The sequence below is a fragment of the Protomyctophum parallelum genome, assembly GCF_964188405.1.
Source record: "Protomyctophum parallelum genome assembly, chromosome: 14".
Taxonomy (NCBI): domain Eukaryota; kingdom Metazoa; phylum Chordata; class Actinopteri; order Myctophiformes; family Myctophidae; genus Protomyctophum; species Protomyctophum parallelum.
This window is the reverse complement of record NC_139709.1, coordinates 19,552,807-19,571,769: the sequence shown is the minus strand read 5'-3', so window position 1 is coordinate 19,571,769 and position 18,963 is coordinate 19,552,807. Positions and strand designations below refer to the sequence as shown.

The 18,963-nt window shown below is 48.1% G+C and overlaps 1 protein-coding gene across 2 annotated transcripts in view; it reads right to left on the bottom strand.

Annotated features, from left to right (window-relative positions):
* Positions 1-1,447: 1,447 nt before the first annotated feature.
* chd7 (chromodomain helicase DNA binding protein 7) overlaps positions 1,448-18,963 on the bottom strand; it is a 108,749-nt gene continuing 91,233 nt past the window's right edge. The window contains exons 28-42 of one of the 2 annotated variants that reach the window (XM_083782014.1): positions 17,068-17,197; positions 16,129-16,244; positions 15,294-15,726; positions 14,889-15,097; positions 13,428-14,507; positions 13,068-13,234; positions 12,648-12,923; positions 11,993-12,160; positions 11,519-11,758; positions 8,447-8,686; positions 7,454-7,594; positions 7,206-7,310; positions 6,793-6,973; positions 6,244-6,648; positions 1,448-4,782 (exon numbers count right to left, since the gene is read on the bottom strand). In XM_083782014.1, coding sequence (XP_083638140.1) covers positions 4,133-4,782; positions 6,244-6,648; positions 6,793-6,973; positions 7,206-7,310; positions 7,454-7,594; positions 8,447-8,686; positions 11,519-11,758; positions 11,993-12,160; positions 12,648-12,923; positions 13,068-13,234; positions 13,428-14,507; positions 14,889-15,097; positions 15,294-15,726; positions 16,129-16,244; positions 17,068-17,197 — 4,541 coding nt within the window. In that variant the 3' untranslated portion in view covers positions 1,448-4,132. The remainder of the gene's footprint in view (positions 4,783-6,243; positions 6,649-6,792; positions 6,974-7,205; positions 7,311-7,453; positions 7,595-8,446; positions 8,687-11,518; positions 11,759-11,992; positions 12,161-12,647; positions 12,924-13,067; positions 13,235-13,427; positions 14,508-14,888; positions 15,098-15,293; positions 15,727-16,128; positions 16,245-17,067; positions 17,198-18,963) is intronic. The other variant, XM_083782015.1, reaches the window with a different exon arrangement.

Here is an 18,963-nt window from a genome sequence, read left to right as displayed (position 1 = left end):
ACAAATTCTAAAAATGTCTTCTGAAAAACGTGTTGCTATATCAGTGGTGCTTGAACTTCATTTCAAGGACCCCCAAAATGATATGCATTTGGCCACGGACCCCGTCTCAAAATATGTTGTTCCAGGGACCACCAGTAGCAAAGATTTGGGTAACAATTGTTTGCTCTAAAACAGGGGTGTCGAACTCAACTTGGGGCGAGGGCCGCATTGGTCAAAAGGTCACTTGATGGGGGCCACAACCAGTTGCGGACGCACGCTCAATGTCTCAGTCAGTCACTGCTATAATATCTATCTATCTATCTATCTATGCTCAGACCCAGCCAGCCAGCAAGCCACACACATAGTGCTCAGACCCAGCCAAATAAAAAGTCAGAAAACTGGAATGTGGGAAAATGCCTTATTTTTACATTTTCTTAGTTCAAACCATTCCATGATTTCCCCATGCTCACACATCTGTGGGCTCTCTCTCTCTCTCTCTCTGAACAGAAAGAAGTCGCGATGCGGCCCCTCCCCCTTTACTTCACACACACACACACACACACACACACACACACACACACAACTTTGTCCCTATAATGTGCACGGGCTACTGGCACCGTTCCACTTCATCATATTACGCAAGAGACGCCACACACCAGTATAGAAGAGAGATAGTCACTTACTCACTTGTTGTAACTTGTAGGGATGCCACAAAGTGACCATCAGCCAAATCGAATAGTCGACAGCTCTGCCGATTAATAATCGATTAATTGAACCCACCAACAATATTAATCAATATCAGATAAAACGTATAAGATTTTATATTATGCTCATGCCATGGTCACATAACCATTATATGTTGAGTTTTATAATCAGTTTTGATGAGTAAACCTTTGTGGAGATCTTCTCAGTTCTCATTGTATGCTAGTTACTGCCATTCAGGATGGAAAATGAAATCCATTTGGATTTGGGGAGAAGTAGTTTGATAAGGGGCTGGTATGAAGTACTTGATATAAAGAGAACATGTTCAGTTCACTAGTCTACACTCTACACCTGCCTTCATTTAATCTGATTGTCTGTCTGGCAGGCACTTAACAAGCGATCGTTAACTGTGTCTGTTAGAGAGAGGGGCAGAGAAGAGTGGCTTTGCTCAACTTGATTTATACTTATATTCTCCACTCTGATGAAGGTACATGTTCGATATATCATGCAGCCTTACTTATTAGCCTATATTTTGGCTATTAAAAAAATCTGGTGGATCACCAGTTTGACACCCCTGCTCTAAAACAATATATGTATATTCAAAGATTTGCACACATTTTCCAGATTTTTCTAAAAAATAGCCGAGCTTATCTGATATCTAATAGCCAACCTAGATATATGTAGGTAAAATCTAAAATGCCACAGATGCTTTCCCGGTTTGAATTGTTTAAGCAGTAAGAAAGGAGAGCGCAAGCAGACATTTGGTTTCCTAGGCGAATATGATTCACTTTTATTAAAAGCATCATAGCTACAATTCATCATACATGTTTCCAAAAAAACAAAAACAAAATAAGACACACCAAAAAAAAAAAAGAAAAAAAAAAGAAAAAGAAAAAAGGAAAACAAAAAAAGAACAAAATAAAACATTTACATGGTATGTCTGTAAACTTCAAGGCTAGATAAGAATTTTGAGGTAATGCTCTTCAGCTTGCTGGCTAAAAGTAACAAAAAGTCCTTTTTTTAATCTTTCAAGAAACGTAGCTAAGTAATAAAGGTACCTGATTATTTTAACTCTTCACCAGTGCATCAACAGGAACAGAGTGAGACAAAATTGATTGCAGTACTTTTTCCATCGCCATCATTTACAGTTTTAGTTTCTTTTTTTTTTTTTCATACGACACTTGTGGTTATTCATAAAGGTGTGTGAGTGAGTGTGTGTGTTGGTGTATATGTTTATGTGTGTGTGTGTGTGTGTTTGGGAAATTGATGTTGGAACATTCAAAAGCTGCCTTGGTTATTGCTGTCTCAGCATGAGAGAGAGATTTATTCATTCACTTAAGAAAAGGGGATGAGGTCCAGAGTGCTGAAACGTTCCACAAGTGTTTAAATAGAGAACCAGAAGTTCTAATGTAGAAGTTAGCATTACATGGGAGCGCTTCAGGATGCCAGAACACCTTGTTCTGTCACCATTCCGTCTGGAACCTAAGGGTGATTTATACTTTATCACCGGAAAGAGTCAATGTACGAGCTCAAAATGTGTTGTGAGCTCGTTGATTGACTATTCTCAGCATGTGACACGGCACCCAACCAAGCATAACTTGGGCATTACTTAACGTCTCAGTAATACATCCCCCATGTCTCTCTCTCAGCACCTGCTGGGCTGGCTGTATAATATTAAGAAGACCTGGCCAAAAGCATGGGAATATAGCTGAAATCATTGAAAACACTTGGAAGGTGCGCTCGACTTTAACTCGCTTAACTAGAAACCCAAGCTTGGGAATGGGCCCGTCAATTGGAAAACGCGAACAAACGTCAAGCAGCACTCATGCCCTTTTTTTTGCAGTGTATTTGAATAGCAGAATGTTACGATTGTACAGATATTGATAAACGTGTGTGTTTATAATGCTGTGTCCTGTTTTGGCCAGGCCTGGCATCATCAGTGTGTGTGACTAGAGCAAACAGTCTTGGAGAGGCATCATTAGAAAGCAGCACTGGGTCTCAGTCAGCTCAGTGGGGATGTGAAGAGGACGACACAACTAACCACTTTAAAGACACACATTTCCATAAGAAACTGATGTGAGAGTTGTGTGTCCAAAATACACCTGAACATAAAATAGAAAACATCACATCCCTGCATCGACTACCACTACCAAATCCCTTCACAGATACCTCCGTCCCGGGGTTGAGCGTCGACTTGTCTCGCCTGGGCGAACGGGGACCAATTGGAAGGCACAGCCCGCGGCAGGCTCAGCCCGCCTGCCGTGCCCAGGGAGGGTAAAGCCAACGAGCCCAGAGAGAGAGAGGATAGGGAGAATTTGGAGACAAGTAGTGCAAAGACTCAGGACTGCTAGTCAAACAGTGTGGGACTGGAGAAAACAGTATCGGTTCAGAACACACACGCACGCACACACACATGCACGCACATGTGCACACACGAAAAGGGTAGAAATAGGTACTTCCATACTCTATAAACAGTCACTGGACATAAGGGGGGAGGTTGGTTAGTGTGCGCACATGTTTGTTTATGGATATAATGTATGTAATAATGTGTGCATCTCATCACAAGCATGGATATATGTTGGCATGTGTGTGTTGCTGTAGTCAGTGTGTGTGACTGAGTTAGGCCAGTCCATGATCATTTCATTTTTTCTTCTTCGTTTTTATTCCTTTTGTCATCAGAGTCTACCTGGTCTGATATGTGAGAACTACAAAACTCTGCTCTGAAACAGAACAGAAAATAAAACTCCATTACCCATGATTCCTTTGCAGCAGCAGCAGCAGCATGATTCATCATTCCTGTCATACAGAGAGAGACAGAATGTTGGAACGCTACTGGAGCCACTTTCACTTCTTCAACGAGATGCTACCAATAATATTAACGGTCCAGAGAAAAAGAGAGGAAGTGAAAATACAAATGTGAGAACGGAAAGCAGCAATAATAAAGTACTATTGGAACCATGTGAAGTCCTATGCGAGGGATCCAAAAATCAAGGAAAAAACAAAGTCGAGACTCGCCTTTCAGAGCGGCCGCAGACCAAGCTAAGTAGAGGCAAAAAATAATAAAAAAAGTGAGCTGAACTCAGAGTGAGTCCTCCATGTGAACAATCCCTGACTAGACTACCACTCAGAGAGAGAGAGAGAGAGAGAGAGAGAGAGAGGGAAGCTTAACTTACACACACACACACGCACACCTCTGCTCTCGCATAGTAAATATACCTGGCCGAAAAACACAAACGAAGAGAGGAAGAAAAATTAAATCATCATCAACAACAACGTAAGCGGAGAGAGAGAAAAACAAAAAAGAAAACGAAAAACTGTCATAATAAAGTTTGGATATTTGCGGAGGAGGCTTGTAAACTTGACGTGGTGAGGGAACGACAGAGAGACTGAGGAAGGAGGTTAGAGTTCAGGAAATGTCCAAGGCCAGTCAGTTTTGTGTTTTTCTTTCTTTTCAGTCAGTCTTGTCCTTCTCAGGCGTGTCCTCCTCCCTGACCTCCTCCTCCTCCTCCTCATCCTCCTCCCCTCCCATCCGGCTGTCGTCCATCAGTGAATCCTCCATCTCTCCGTCTTCCTCCGCCAAGTCACTGTCGCCTCCTCCTTCCTCATCCTCCTCCTCCCCTCCTCCCGCTGCTGCCCTTCCTGACTCCTCCTCCTCCTTCTGCTGCTCTCGGGCGGCGAGGTTGGCTGCCGCCATGCCGCTGCTCCCCGCCATGGCTTGGGCCATGGCGTTCTGCAGCTCAGCCAGCGTGTTGGCCGTGCTGGCGGCCGTGGGGAAGCCGGGCAGGCCGAGGCCTCCCAGGCCGGGGGACATGGAGGACAGGAACATGGAGGGGTAGAAGAGGCCGGGCGCCATGGTGGACAGCAGGAAGGGGTTGAACGCCAGCGAGTTGGCAGACATGCCGGCCGCGGCCAATAGCGCAGCCGCGTCGCCGTTGACGGACGGGTCGGTGGACGAGTCGGGGGCTTGGACCTGAGTGGCGACGGCCCCGGCTGCCTCACCCGCGCCGTTCTCCCCGTCTCCCTCGTCCCTCCTCTTCCTCCTCTTCTTCGCCCTCTTCTCTCCGCCCTCCGTGCCTTCGCCCACCTCCTCCGACTCTCCGTCTGTCACGATCACAAGTTTAAGTTGACGATTGTCACTCAAGTAATTGCAATTAACAATTTAATTGTACTTTTGCCGGACATTGGAACAAATGAATACAAATTCTATTTCAGTTTGCCTTTCAGGCTTCATAATAAATAATTGCACAGGGCAGATATGACAAATATTTTGTGTTTTATGTCAAATTATTGACATATTTAATTATTTTATACATGTAACATTTTCAGAATAGCAGATTTACAGTAGTGCTGTACAGTAAAGTTATCAGTCTGCCCGAATCCGACCTTTTCGTTTTCAGGCCGGACCGGGCCCAAAAAATATGCTAATTAGTGGGGCCGGGCCGAGGCTCGGGCTCTGTGATTTTCCGCGATTTTGTTCTTTTTTCTTAAAAAAAAAAAGGTATTATAATAAAAATAGCAATTCTGTTATTTGTGTAATGTGATTGTATATACATGTATTTATTATGAAGAGGGCTGCGCTAGGCGATTCACATTTCAGACTCAGAGGCCTCGTACACACATGTCAAACCACGTGACTTCCATTGGAAAAGCATTGAGCCTGAGGCGGCCATGAAACACAGACAGAACAGATCATGTCCGTCCGGCATGTGTGTACGAGGCCAAAGCATGCAGCCTGCCCCGCAGTCCTGCACTGCGCCCAGGCAGTACAGTAGAGAGAACAGTGAACGGTGTGAGACTTGCTTGCTTGCCTTGCCACTGCTGGTTTCCCTCTGGTTTGCGCACCAAACGAGCTACTAACCACCAGTTAACTTGCCAAGTTGCCATATGCTTAAATATTTTATAAAATCAATCGGATTATCACAGCTGAAGAAGCGTCAGGTTTTCGTCATGTTGCACTGAGTCTCGTTAACCCAGCTGGCTGCGATGAATAAAACCTAATTATTAATCAACGTCATCAAACGATCCATGGTGATATAATATATAACTTAAACGCTACACGTAAAGCAACTTCACTTCAGAGGAAACTAAGGGAGGGAGCTGCAGCAGCTATTCCTGTTTACTCACCAGTCACCACCACCACTGTATGGAATCCATTTGAATGATTGGAAATGGAAGATATGGAACATTAATAGCCTATTCTAACGTGAGTTACATACATCCTTTATTTCGATAAATCTGCTAATCTCCGTTCTCACTTTCACACTGAAACACGGCGCTGCTGCGCCGCAATTTAGTGCTGCTTTTTTTCCCTCTTATTTCTCTGTCAGGCTTTTGTCGGGCTTCGGGCTTAACATTATGGTAATTTTTAGGGTCGGGCCGAGCCTCGGGCCGACCCAGTTAGGGTAGGGTCGGGCCGGGCCATCATTTTTGGGCCCATTGAGAACTTTACTGTACAGTAAAGTTGCCATTTCAGTTTCATTTTAAATATTTGAAAATGTATGAACCTTTTTCAACATACAAACTATTATGTCGATTATCTCAAATGTAAATTAAATGGCGTACCTCCGTCGCCACCTCCTCGCTCCACCTCGTTGTCGTCCTCCTCTCTACTCCTCTTGCCCGTCGCTTCCTCGCCCTCCGTCGTTCCGTTGGCGTTGTTACCCGCCGTGGCGGCGGCAGCGGAGCTCGATGCGGCAGCTGCGGCTGCGGCCGAGGCCAAGTTGCCGCCGAACAGCCCTCCCAGCCCGCCCATGAACATGTTCATGTTCATGTTGTGGAGGCCGCCCATGCCGGGCAGCATGAGGGGCAGCATGGAGGCCATGGAGGCGTTGGCCATGGCCGCCTGCTTGGGGTCGGCGTGGGGGAAGGCCATGAGGCCTGCAGCCAGCTGGAGGCTCTGCAGGCTCTGCAGGGACGACAGGTCCATGCCTCCAAACAGACCGTTCAGCAGCAGAGGGTTGATGCCTCCTGGACGGACACACCAGCCGATTATAGCCAATCTACAAGCTCACATTGTGAGTATTGATTACTCTAGTAAAACATGCGAGTACTTTTTCCAGCACTGATGTGGAGTTCTAGCTATATATTAGTTATTAGTCTCCATGGTAGTACCTGTGGCGGAGGCTACCGCTGCCAGAGACACCTGAGCAGCCTGGGCAGCTGCTGCTGCTTGGGCCGCTGCGGTCGCCTTGGCGATTTCGGACTTGGGTCGTCGCCCGCGACGACGGACCCCCTCCTCTCTGACCACTGGGCCTGTCAGCAGGCGGTCAAACATGGCCTCTGGAAGGAAACCCTGCCGAAGAGAGGAGAGAGAAAGAGCGGTCAGAAAAGTGCACACCTCTGGCCTTCATGAGACGTCGAATGCATAAACGCTGCGCATCTGTGCTTCCACAAAGACTGTCAAGAGTTTTGAGGGTCGCTAGCCCCTCCCATGCCTGGCTTTGTGTGTGCCCCGTGACAACATGTGGACCTTGCCTTGGTGTGCATGTCCCGAAAATCAGTTGACATTTTTATTGGCTACTTACAGACTGTTTGACGATGTCTGTCCAATCAGGAGCGATGGCAAACTCTGGGTTCTCCAGGAGCCATCTGGGGAGCTCCTTCATTGGTGGAGCCATGGCGCCGCCCATCTGGGAAACAGGAAAAGGGTCTGATGATCAATTTCAGAGAATACATACTGTATATGGTCTCTGTACACCACTGCCACCAAGAACATACAGACAAAGGACCAGTCTACATGTCGGCTGGGATCGGCTGTTGGGTTAGAATTTACCTTGCGTCCGTTGCGTCTGTTGACTACAGGGACTCTCTCTTCGCCAGTCAAGGTGTTGATGTCGATCTTGTTGGGGTTTCGACAGCGATGACGCTTCTGCTTGGGCTTATTGAACTGAGACATCAGGACTTCCTCGCTCTTCTACAGGAGACAAACACACACACACACACACACACACACACACACACACACACACACACACACACACACACACACACTTCCATTAGTCCCCCCCGGAATCCGTGATCGTGGAAACGACCGGCCATCTGTGGATTTCCGCCGGCGACGGAGCAGTGGGACGGAGGGGGCGGAGCAGCAGGAAAACCCAACAAATTATATTAGTTATTACTACCTACTATAAAAAGGATTTGTACATGTTGACGGGTTTGACTGAGGACACCTTGTAGGACTTTTTCTTCACAGGGCCTTGGGGGGACTAGTTGACTGACTAACCCTAACCCCCATTTTAAATAGTCCTACTGAAACTGAATCTGTGTCCTGAAAATAACAAATGGGTAATAGCCCGCTGTTCAGATGATGCCCATGGTCAGGTCCTGGACAGCACCAGCTTTCACAAGTTTCACCAGAAACTGCTGATCATAATTTATCCCCAAAAATGTGTTGCAAAGCTTTTGCAACAAATTGTTAAATCTTTCACATTTGCGGCGCCCCCTATTGATGATGAAATGGACTTGCTTTGGGCTCTTTGGTGATGCAATCACCCTTAACATGTGATTCAAATGTGGGGTGGATTGGATGTTGCTTTCATTAACTAAATATTAACTATTCTATATAATTGAGAGTTTAACATCCTTAACTCACAACACGTTGCGTATATGCCACGTTCTGTGAACGTGTATATTGCCTATTTATCGTATGACAACGTACATATACTGTAGTCGGTAAAAAGAAATAAAGCGAAAGTGAGGCCAAAAGGTAGAAAGAAAGAAATACATGTGTCAGAATGTGTGCAGGGTAGAGTGCTCTACATACTGGTGTGAATCCAGCCATGTCCATGGTGTAGGTGGGGTGCTGTCTCAGCCAGTCTCGCAGCTCCTTGTTAGAAACGGCTGCGGCTGCCTCGCCCTCCTCCACGCTTCCAGGGACTGGGCCAGGGGCAGGGGGCCTGGCACTGGGGCTGGGGCTCTGCCCGGGCACAGCCAGGGGTCTGGGGGCACGGGGCGCATCCTGGGCCGCTTCCATGCCTGAAGCTTTGGTCCCTTCAGACTCCTCCTAGAAGAGGAGATGAGGGCGAGATAGGGAGGGAGTTACGACAAAGAGAAGCATTTTAACACAAATTAATCAAAATAAAGGCGCTAGAGTGCCAGCAGATATGGCAGATTTTACTCTGAAAAGCCCCAGAAACCGGGAGGCATAATCTTCCATTCATATGTTATGATATATCGCTGGTCACACAAAAGTCTCTCTAGAAACGATTATATTCCAAACGAGATGCATGCTGAAGTCAGAAATGAAGACAGAACATTACACTTTTGGTCAAAAATATGGAGAGCTCCCTAGATTTAGAGCCATTCTATTGGAGCCGTAAACAAGGAAGTGAACGGCAGTGCACATGCGTGAAAAACAAGAAGTACACTGCAGAAGAAATAAATAAATAAATATATATATATATATATATATATATATATATTAGGGATGCACCGATAATTCGGCTGAAATGTGTTAAAAATTTATTTTCGGCCTATTCGGTTTCGGCTCAAATAAGCCGAAAAATATTACTGAATAGTAGTAGTGGTCCTAAAGTTGTGAATCGATATAATTCAACTAAACTGCGGGAAAAACACAGATGTTCAAGCCCAAAGCGCTGTGCATTGCGACGGGTAGATAACTTGTAGATCTGCTACTTCCAGCACAGGAAGGGCGCATGCTTATGACGCTCTTTAACTATGCATCAGCAGCCAGCGACTGAGCGACGCTGTGACAGTCACAACACACGAGCAGCAGTCAACAGACGGAATGCACAGACAGATCCGACAACTTTATTGCACACATCTGTGCTTTCATCCATTCCACGCTTCCATAGCCTTTTAAATCTTATTTCCCATCCACGGGCACAAGCAGTGATATCAGTGCAGCTTCCACCCGATCTGTGGTGGTGTTCTGTTGTCTGACGAGGGAAGCTACTAGCTAGTAGCTAGCATGGGAGCTAACGTTACACTCGCTGCTGCGTTTACACGGGCAGACACAAAGACGAATGGGAATATCATTTGGATGAATGATACTGTATCGTTGCGTCTGCGATCAGGTCAGGGTTTCACTGTCCACAGCAGGCAGACCTGTCAAAAATATGCACTTCCCAAAAGTCAGAGACATGCCACCACCTATAAATTCAAACGCACCTCTGGAATATTGCTATCTCATTCCACTTTAATTTATTTTATTCCATAGTCTTAGTTTTTCTCTAATAAAGTTGTTTTTATTTGTTTTCTCATGTTCTCCTTGAAAAGTGTCTTTAAGTACTCACAGAAGCATTATATAAATAATATTATTATCACTATTATTATTACTACTTGTTTTATTGCCTATGCTTATGTAGAAAAAAAAGTTCACTGTTCAGGTCAAATAGGCCTATTGATATGCGATTAAAATGTGATTAATCGGCCCAGGCCGTAGCGTAACGGTCTGGGCACCGGACTGGTGATCCAGTCGCGGTGTGCCGCGGGTTCGACTCCCGGACCCGACACGGCCTTTACCGCATGTCATCCCCCCATCTCTCTCCCGTTTCCTGTCAGCCTACTTTCTATCCCTTAAAAAATCAATAAAGGCGTAAGCCGCAAAAAAAAAAAAAAAAAAAAAAAAAAAAAATGTGATTAATCGAGATTAATTAATCACAAAGCCTCCAATTAATTAGATATTTTTTAATGAACCCATAAGTGTTTATTATTTAAGTTAGGTTTTGCCATAATCATGTCTTTTGCCATAATCAGGTAGCTTTACAACAAAGATGTATTCGGCTTCGAATTTCCCTTTCGGTGCATCCCTAATATATATATATAAAAAAATATATATTATTTTAAATGTTATCAATAAAAAAGACCCAAGGATGCCTATACATAGCACCCAGTGGTTTTTATTCCCAGGACGTCTATACACAAAAATAAGTGTTAATCAAATGCGCGAACCGTATCTATACGCTTTTTATATATCGATCACGGTATGCACGTGACGTTTTTATGGTTTTTTTATTGATTACTGTACTTCATCTTTATATGTGCCCGGACAACATAGAAAGTAACACCGATTGCCTCTCCCAAGACCTTGTCTCTGATCCGGAGGTTAAAAGCCCCCCCCCCCCTCCTGAAAAGAGGCGTTGGTCTATGCCGGGCAGGCCGCCTCCATTACGACGTAATGGGAGGACGTAAAAATCACAACCCTGTGAAGTGAGCAGTGCAACTGCACTGCTCACTTCACAGGGGTGTGATTTTTATTATTATTACAGTATTAGTTTTTTTCTTATGAAAGCAGAGAGTCTTCTGTTTCATACGGTATATAGTATGGACATGTCGCTATAGGCCTTATTTTGTGAATAATAGTTGTTCAGGTCCATGCCTTATCTAAAGTTCTCTCTGGTGGGCGCAAGCTGCATTCAATAGCCAATTACTGACAAACTGTACATGGGATCAATGTGTATTTGTTTTCCTCCTAAAAGTAGACATTCAGGGCTTTCATTCAGTGTGTAAGTATATGATATTATTTGTGTTCATTTTGATATCTGTCTGTCAATGTCTGTCAACTTCAACCTTCCATATCTCTGTTGTTTTTTCAAGCGAGCAGAGTGCAGGCAAAACCAGGTGTTAGAAAAAGGTCAATATCTCCAGAATGGAAGATGGTAGAATTTTAAATTGAAGTGGACAAGTTAGGTTTTCTTTTGATGTATGCGGTGTGATTCTCGCTATAAGAGAACATTTTGCTGTGGGCCCCGAAATCTTTTTTTCCTTCAATGTAAAGTCCCTAGCACCAGCAAGCTCAGCCTGAAATAATAGCCCAGCACACAATGTGTTAAGATAGAGATTTGGGTGCAAAGATTAAACGTATGTGGCTCACCCCTCCCGCTCTCTTATTGGCCATGAACAGCAGCTCAAGTCCCTCCACGTTTTTCCTCCGGCCACGCCTCCTCCTCATGATGGGCAGGTCCGGGTCGACCAATGAGCCGTTGGCTCTGTGGCCGGGGGGAGTGGCCTGCTGAAGCAGTTCCATCTGGGCCTTGAGGGAGGAGCTTGTTCCCATGGCGCTGGGGAAGCCGGCGAATGAGGACGTGGAGGCTTTGTGGTGGTGGTGCATGCCCTGCCATGAACACAACACACATCAACCCTACTGGCTTTAACTCATTCAGAAATAATTTACCCCCTGCCAGCGATTTTTAGTTTTTCCCATACCTTTCAAGTTGTCACAGATTATTTATATCCAGTATGATAGATCGTTGATGTTTTTGTCAAAGTGACCATGCGTTCAATAGTTGGGGTCTGATGACAATACTATGATGGCCTATGCAGCTCTATAGTGAGTGTTGTTGGGTACCTTAGTGAGGTCTATAGCCTGGTTCTGGGACTCGGCGGCAGCGTGGCTCTCTCTGAGCTGAGCCACCATATCCATCAGGTTGCGTCGCTTGGCGGCCCTCTCTGCCTCGATCTCCACCTTCCTCCTCCTCCTCCTCCTCTGACGAGGCAGCGACATGCTCAATGGGTCCTGAAAGGATAAAATAAAACTGTCACATGGTGTGTCTTTTAGAGAAAAGCCTATACAATGTCAGCTTCCATCTGGTGTTTTGTGTTCTTGTATCACGTTACGGAGAACAACAGTTCTACCGTGTCTCTCTTCTGTTATGGCCGTAAATTTGCAGCTTACAGCAGCCATCGATTTGAACGAGGAACGCTGACAGGATGTTTTAAAGGACAACTTCAGGACAAATTTAATCACTCTGGAAAAATTACTACACTGCGACAAACGCCTGCCGTATAGGATATGAACTCCATTTAGCCGTGACTGGAGCAGTACGAGAGGCCAAGAGTAACAAGTCACGTACAATCAGTACACCCAAGTTCTTCTATTATGATGCATGTTTGCACGTTTATACTGTCATCTTTTAAGGTGAGATCAACTTTATAAACCCCAGAGGGTTCTTCAATCATTTGGGCAAATAAACTAAATGAATGACCGTTAGGTCGACACTCACGTTGACCTGCGGCGATAGCGTCATGTCTTCACTGCCGCTGTAGGAGGCGTGGCCAGCAGCCGCCACCATGGATAACTCGGCTAAGCTCTGCCTCTGCCTCTGCAGCGGGCTGTCGGCTGCTGTGGCCGTCGCGACGGCTGCCACCGCGGTCGCCGTGGACCCGTAGCTCGGCAGCATGCTGCCGGGGAAGTCGAAGAGGTGTCGTCTGTTGACGGGCCACTTGCCTTTCAGGACGGCGTCGCAGATGTTGTCCATCCTGTTGATCATCACGCGGTCCTGGAGGAGAGGAGAGAGCAGTGTTGGTTTCGTCGACTAAAGCCCAAACCGCACCAATGATTCTCTTGAGGCTTGTTGTACAAGCATGGCTTTTGTCCCGCAAAAGAAAAACTAATGCCCTGATGTAGTGTGTGTGTGTCTCACCTTAGGCCAGAAGGAGAAGCCGTAGCTGCGGTCCTGCAGAGCCTGCAGAGCAGAAGCCTCTGGCAGGTCGTCGGGACAGAAACCATCTCTGGTCTCGTCTTTGACCGACGTGCTCAGAGAGGCGATGCTCTCCTCATCAAAGTTCTTGTGCTCGGACGCAGCACTCGCTGTGGAGAGAAGATTAATCATTCAAATGTTTCTCATGTATCTAAAAGAAAAAAAGGGATTCTCATTCCCAGATCTTTTATTACAATCAATTTGCATTTTCTTTATTATCGATTAGCTCATTGAACTGTTGCAACCCTACTAATGACACAATAATATTTCCCTTGAAAAAAAACCCAGAGACACGGCACCCACCCTCTGCCTGAGAAGACTTCTCCGACTTGTCATCTTCATCAACTCTCTCCTCCTCCTCCTCCTCTGGGCTCTTCTCCGTAACGGCCGACTTGGGGGACTTGGGAGTGTCTGGGCTCTCCCTCTCCTCCTCTCCCTGCTCCTCTGTGGTCTTGTGGTTTGGTTGTGCTTTGGGAGAGGAGTCGTCAGCGGGACGCCGTGGTGTCTCTGTGGTGTCTGCGGTGTTGGTCTCTGTCTGGTCCCTAAGAGACTCCATGGGAGGAGTGGAACTCTCCTCTTTGTCTTCTCCTTTATCCTGTTCTTGGTCCTTTTGCGGCTCGGATTCCTTCGCTCCGTCTCTGCCTGCTTGCTCCTCATGTTCTCCTTTGGGCAGGGCCTGCTCCTCCTCCTCCTCCTCCTCCTGCTGCTGCTGCTCTGTCTTGATCTCCTCCTTGGGGGATGCAGCCGGGGGCTCAGCCGTCTCCGCCCCTCCCTCTCGTTCCTTCCCTTCATCCGTGTCTTCAGTCTTGGTGATTGGAATGTTGTCGCCGTCTTTCTCTTCCTCTGCCTCTACCTCTACCTCTACCTCTTTTTTAACCTCCATCCCGTCGCTCTCTTCCTCCTTCATCTCCTTCCCTTGTGCTGCCTCCTCCTCGGGCTCCTCCTTGACTGCCGCCATGGCAGCGCTGGCGGCGGCCGCGGCACTCGCCAGCTCAGCGGGGGTGAGGAGGGGGGCGGTGGCACCGCCACCATCCCCCACTTTGGTGACGTCCGCCTGGACCGGCACAGTGGTACCGGCCCCTCTCTGGCTGTTCCAGCGATGGTGCGCTTCCAGGAAGGCCAGCGAGGTGTCGTTCAGTATGTGGTAGTCCGTCCGACTCACGCCGTGCTTGGAGGCTCCGAGCAGGAGGTCTCGATCATGGCGGCCACATTCCCACCACTCGGGGAGGTCGGGTGAGGGCTGGCAGAGCTGGAGGCGCTCGGAGAGGTGCGGGTGAATGAGGACCTGCTCCCTGATGCGACGGAGAAGCTCGATGCGGTAGAGGGTGCGGGAGGCACGCTCCTCCGTGATTGGGTCGATGATCAGCGTTGGGTCTGGGAGTTCTGGAGGGATGGAGGAGGGAGTTTATGTAAGACCAAACAAGACTATTCAACGCAACAATGACAATTGTTTTAGTGGTAAAAAACTATATACCAGCAGACTAAATCCATTTAATTACTTGAATCGTAGCATTATAGGCATATATTTGGCAGCAGAACTAAAAGCTCGCAACGCATCATATAGAGCTTGTACAGCAGCTATTTTGAGTAAAGAGGGGGACCAAGAATAGACCCCCGGGGGACCCTGGGGGTTTAAGTTGTTAATGTTTGTGTAGCGTGTCTTCAGGGTGGATTTGATACCGCGTTTGTGGCAGAGGTGGTGCGCGTGATCCTTAGTTTTAAATTGGTAACTGTCGACCGAGGTGTGCGCAGCGTTCCACTCACCTGTGTCGGTGTTGATCTGCATGCGGCAGACCCGTTTACACATGGCGATGAAGGAGTAGTAGTACTTCTCCAGACTCTCGTCTGTCTTCTTGTCCAGCCGGGCGAAGGCCCTGAACTGTGTCCAGTCGAACCTCTGTCTCTGCGTGTCGTAGACGACGCCGAAGGTCGACACGACACGGTAGAAATCTGCCTCTTCACGCCGCGTCCACCTGAAGGAGAAGAAACGTGGAGGGTAATGATCGTGTAAGGCATAATCATGGCACCTTCTGAGAAGTTATGTACAAAGCCTATACAATTTAGGCATTTAGCAGGAGCTATAGACCAAGTACGTAGCCAGGTATGTGAGCAAATACACGTTGTAACATATCAATATAATATCCATTTTCAACAGGAGTATGAATGTACCTCTGTCTTCTTTCCTTGTAGAACATGGCTCCGTCTGCCATGAGGGCAGCGTGGGCCGCCGCTGCTGCGTCTGGCATGAACTGCCCACCTTTGGCCAAATAAGGACTTCCCTTGGCCAAATACGGGCTTCCTTCCGAGGTGAACACCACGGGTCCCGCCTCCTGGACGTACGTGGGCCCACCCCCTGCTGCCCCCTCGGTCACCATGGCGATGCTGGCCTGGAACTCCCTGCGTCCCTTGCGGCGCCGGCCGTCCGGTCTGCTGAGGGCCTCCTGGCGAAGCTGCTCCCGCCGGTTGGAGCGCTGGTAGGCGGTGATGAGGCGACGCAGCCGGGCGGTCAGGGCAGAGGCCGCTGGCCAATAGAGGCGCTCGTTACTGGAGCCCGAGGCTACTCCACCTGATGGGGCCGTGCGACCATTCTCGCCCACTTTGACTGGAAGAGTTAGGAGGGAGGATTTAGAACTCCGTTTAACATTACTGTCTGCTCCTACCTAATATGAAGTGGTTTCTATTCATTTCAATACAGTATGACAACGAACTTATAACTTGAAACTCGAGCTAAAAACTAATTTCAAATATCCAAGACTTGCTGTCTTAATTATTAGCAGGAGAGGCAGAGCATTTCACTGTGAATTTATCACTAGAAAGTTTGACTAAAAACAGGCAAAATCTGGTAATTGTTTAAAAAATGAATGACTGTATGCTTTGGAATTGGATAATTGACAACATTGATGTAAAGTATACCACAAATCGTAGCCAATATGATCATGCAATAATACAGTTAGTTGAACCTCCGTGTGCGTGTGTGCATGCGTGCGAGAGACAGTCGGCCTACCATCAGCGTCTCCCTCCATTGCCTCGTCCTTGTCGTCCAGAGGAGAGTTGGTGAAGTCATCCATTTCGTCTTTAAAAGGCATCCTCAAAGGCTTGTACTCAGGGTCCTCGTCCTCTCTGTGGACCCCACGGAGCAAGGATGGAGGAGAGGGGTGGGGTGGGGTGGGGGGAAGAGAGGGGTGGGGTGGGGTGGGGGGTGTGGGGAAGAGAGGGGTGGGGTGGGGCGGTGGGGAGAGGGATAGAGGGGAAGAGATGGGAGGGGGTGGGGGGTGTGGGGAGAGGGATAGAGGGGAAGAGAGGGGTGGGGTGGGGGGAGAGGGATAGAGGGGAAGAGAGGGGTGGGGTGGGGGGAGAGGGATAGAGGGGAAGAGAGGGGTGGGGTGGGGGGAGAGGGATAGAGGGGAAGAGAGGGGTGGGGTGGGGGGTGGGGGGAGAGGGATAGAGGGGAAGAGAGGGGTGGGGTGGGGTGGGGGGTGTGGGGAGAGGGATAGAGGGGAAGAGAGGGGTGGGGTGGGGGGAGAGGGATAGAGGGGAGAGAGGGGTGGGGTGGGGTGGGGGGTGTGGGGAGAGGGATAGAGGGGAGGGGAGGGGAGGGGAGGGGAGGGGAGGGGAGGGGAGGGGAGGGGAGGGGAGGGGGTGGAGGAAGGGGATGGAGAGATGGAAGGGCAGCAAGAGTGAGAATTGACCACATGACTTATGTAGGAAGTAAAACCTCATTCCTTTCTCCCTTTCAGAAATGTCAAAGATGCAGTAAAGCAAATACAAGGAACAAAAGCACGACGAGAGAAGGTGGTGTGAATACAAAAAAAAAAAAAGGTGAAAGTTCAGGGTGGAAAGTGAACAACAAAAAGACAAGACGATGTAGGAGAGGGAAGGAAGAGACTAGAGAGAAAACAGGGAGTATGGAGGAGGTGATCTGTGCTGGCAGTGGGTCTCTTACCCCTCCACACCATCTGTCATCATGTCGCTGCCCCTCTGCTCTGCTGCGATGGCCTTGGCATCGGGCATGCCCACCCGCTCCAAGAAGCACAAGGCGGGATCCGCACGCATCGAGTTGTACTTCTCATAGCCTGGAGACGCAGAGAGAAGGGGGGGGGGGGGGGGGGTTGTTGATATAATGTTGATGAAATCCTAACATGTCCAAATTCCAAAACCAGTCAGGATTTGCTAACTATCCATTCAGGACTAGAACTATCTTCAATGTCCGGACTAAAACAAGCGCTCCGCTGGGTGGAAACCGTAATGTCTGGACTAAATAAAACAAGCGCTCCTCTGGGTGGAAACTTTAACGTCTGGACTACATAAAACAAGCGCTCCTCTGGGTGGAAACTTTAACATCTGGACTACATAAAACAAGCGCTCCTCTGGGTGGAAACTTTAACGTCTGGACTACATAAAACAAGCGCTCCTCTGGGTGGAAACTTTAACGTCTCGACTACATAAAACAAGCTCTCCTCTGGGTGGAAACCTTAACGTGTGGACTACATAAAACAAGCGCTCCTCTGGGTCAGATCATTGTTAACAGTCTGAACAAGAGACAGGGAAAAACGATGGAGATCATTCTCACAAGAATGGAGGTACACTCCTATAAAGAACACAAACAAAACGCCTTCTAGTTCAATTCTCAAGTAAACACTCTGACATGTACACACACACAAACACACAATCTCCATATTAAATGACGGCCTAGACAAAAACAGCGCCAGCAGGGCAGACCACAGGAGCCAGCTGCTGACAAGACAGACAGGCTGTGTGTGTGTGTGTGCAGTGGCGCACGTGAATGTGTTTTTGTCCGTGTGTTTCTGTGTAGGCTCATCTGAGTGTGTGTGCATGGCCAAGTGTGCCTGCAGGTGCTCATTTGTGTTAGCAGGCTAAGAGAGAGAGAGAGAGAGAGAGAGAGAGAGAGGGGGGGGGGGGGGGTGAGGCGAGAGAGGGAGTGAGGCGAGAGAGGAGAGAGAGAAGAGACGGAGAGGGGGTGAGGGGGGAGTGAGTCACGGTGTCCGTATGTGAGGTGTAGTATAGTGGTGGTGTGTGTGTGTGTGTGTGTGTGTGTGTGTGTGTGTGTGTGTGTGTGTGTGTGTGTGTGTGTGTGTGTGTGTGTTCGTTGAGTGCATCCAAGTGGAACAAATTAGAGTGTGCAGATCTTACTGGGACGCAGCGGGAAGTGAGAGAGGAGGAGAGAAGATGATGGAACGAGGAGGAATAGCAGAGGAAACGGGAGGCAGAGAAGAGACGGAGTGAGAGGGACACAGTCTGTCGATACATACAGTAGTACAGACACTGTTGTCCTTCTGTCCCTCCTCCCCTCGTCCCTCTCTCCACGTCACATTTCAATTAGGATGGATGCGGTGACACATCCTTCCTAACTGCCCACACACACACACACACACACACACACACTCACCCAGCGCTGCGCCCGCAGCCAAACGCTAATCATTAGAGCTTTTATAGGCCATCACTCTCCCCCCCCCCGTGTGTGTGTGTGTGTGTGTGTGTGTGAGACTATTGAGTGTGTCACTGATTGTCTATGTGAGGCGGTGTGCATTAGTGTTACTGTGTGTGTGCGTGTGTGCCACTGAAGGCCTCCCTGGTGAATGAGGATTATGATTAACTATGGGTGAGCCTATTGTATCCCTGAGCGAGTGTGTGTGTGCGCGCACACATGCACGCACGCACGCACACTCCCAGCTCATCCACGGAGCCTAATTGAATCAGAGAAGGCGGCAATGATGGAGAAATGATGACAATTATCCCAAATTAATATGAATGAGGGTCCCCATCCACAGAGCTCTGGAAACCACATGCAGGCCTGTATCTATCCGCTATAGTGGGCCAG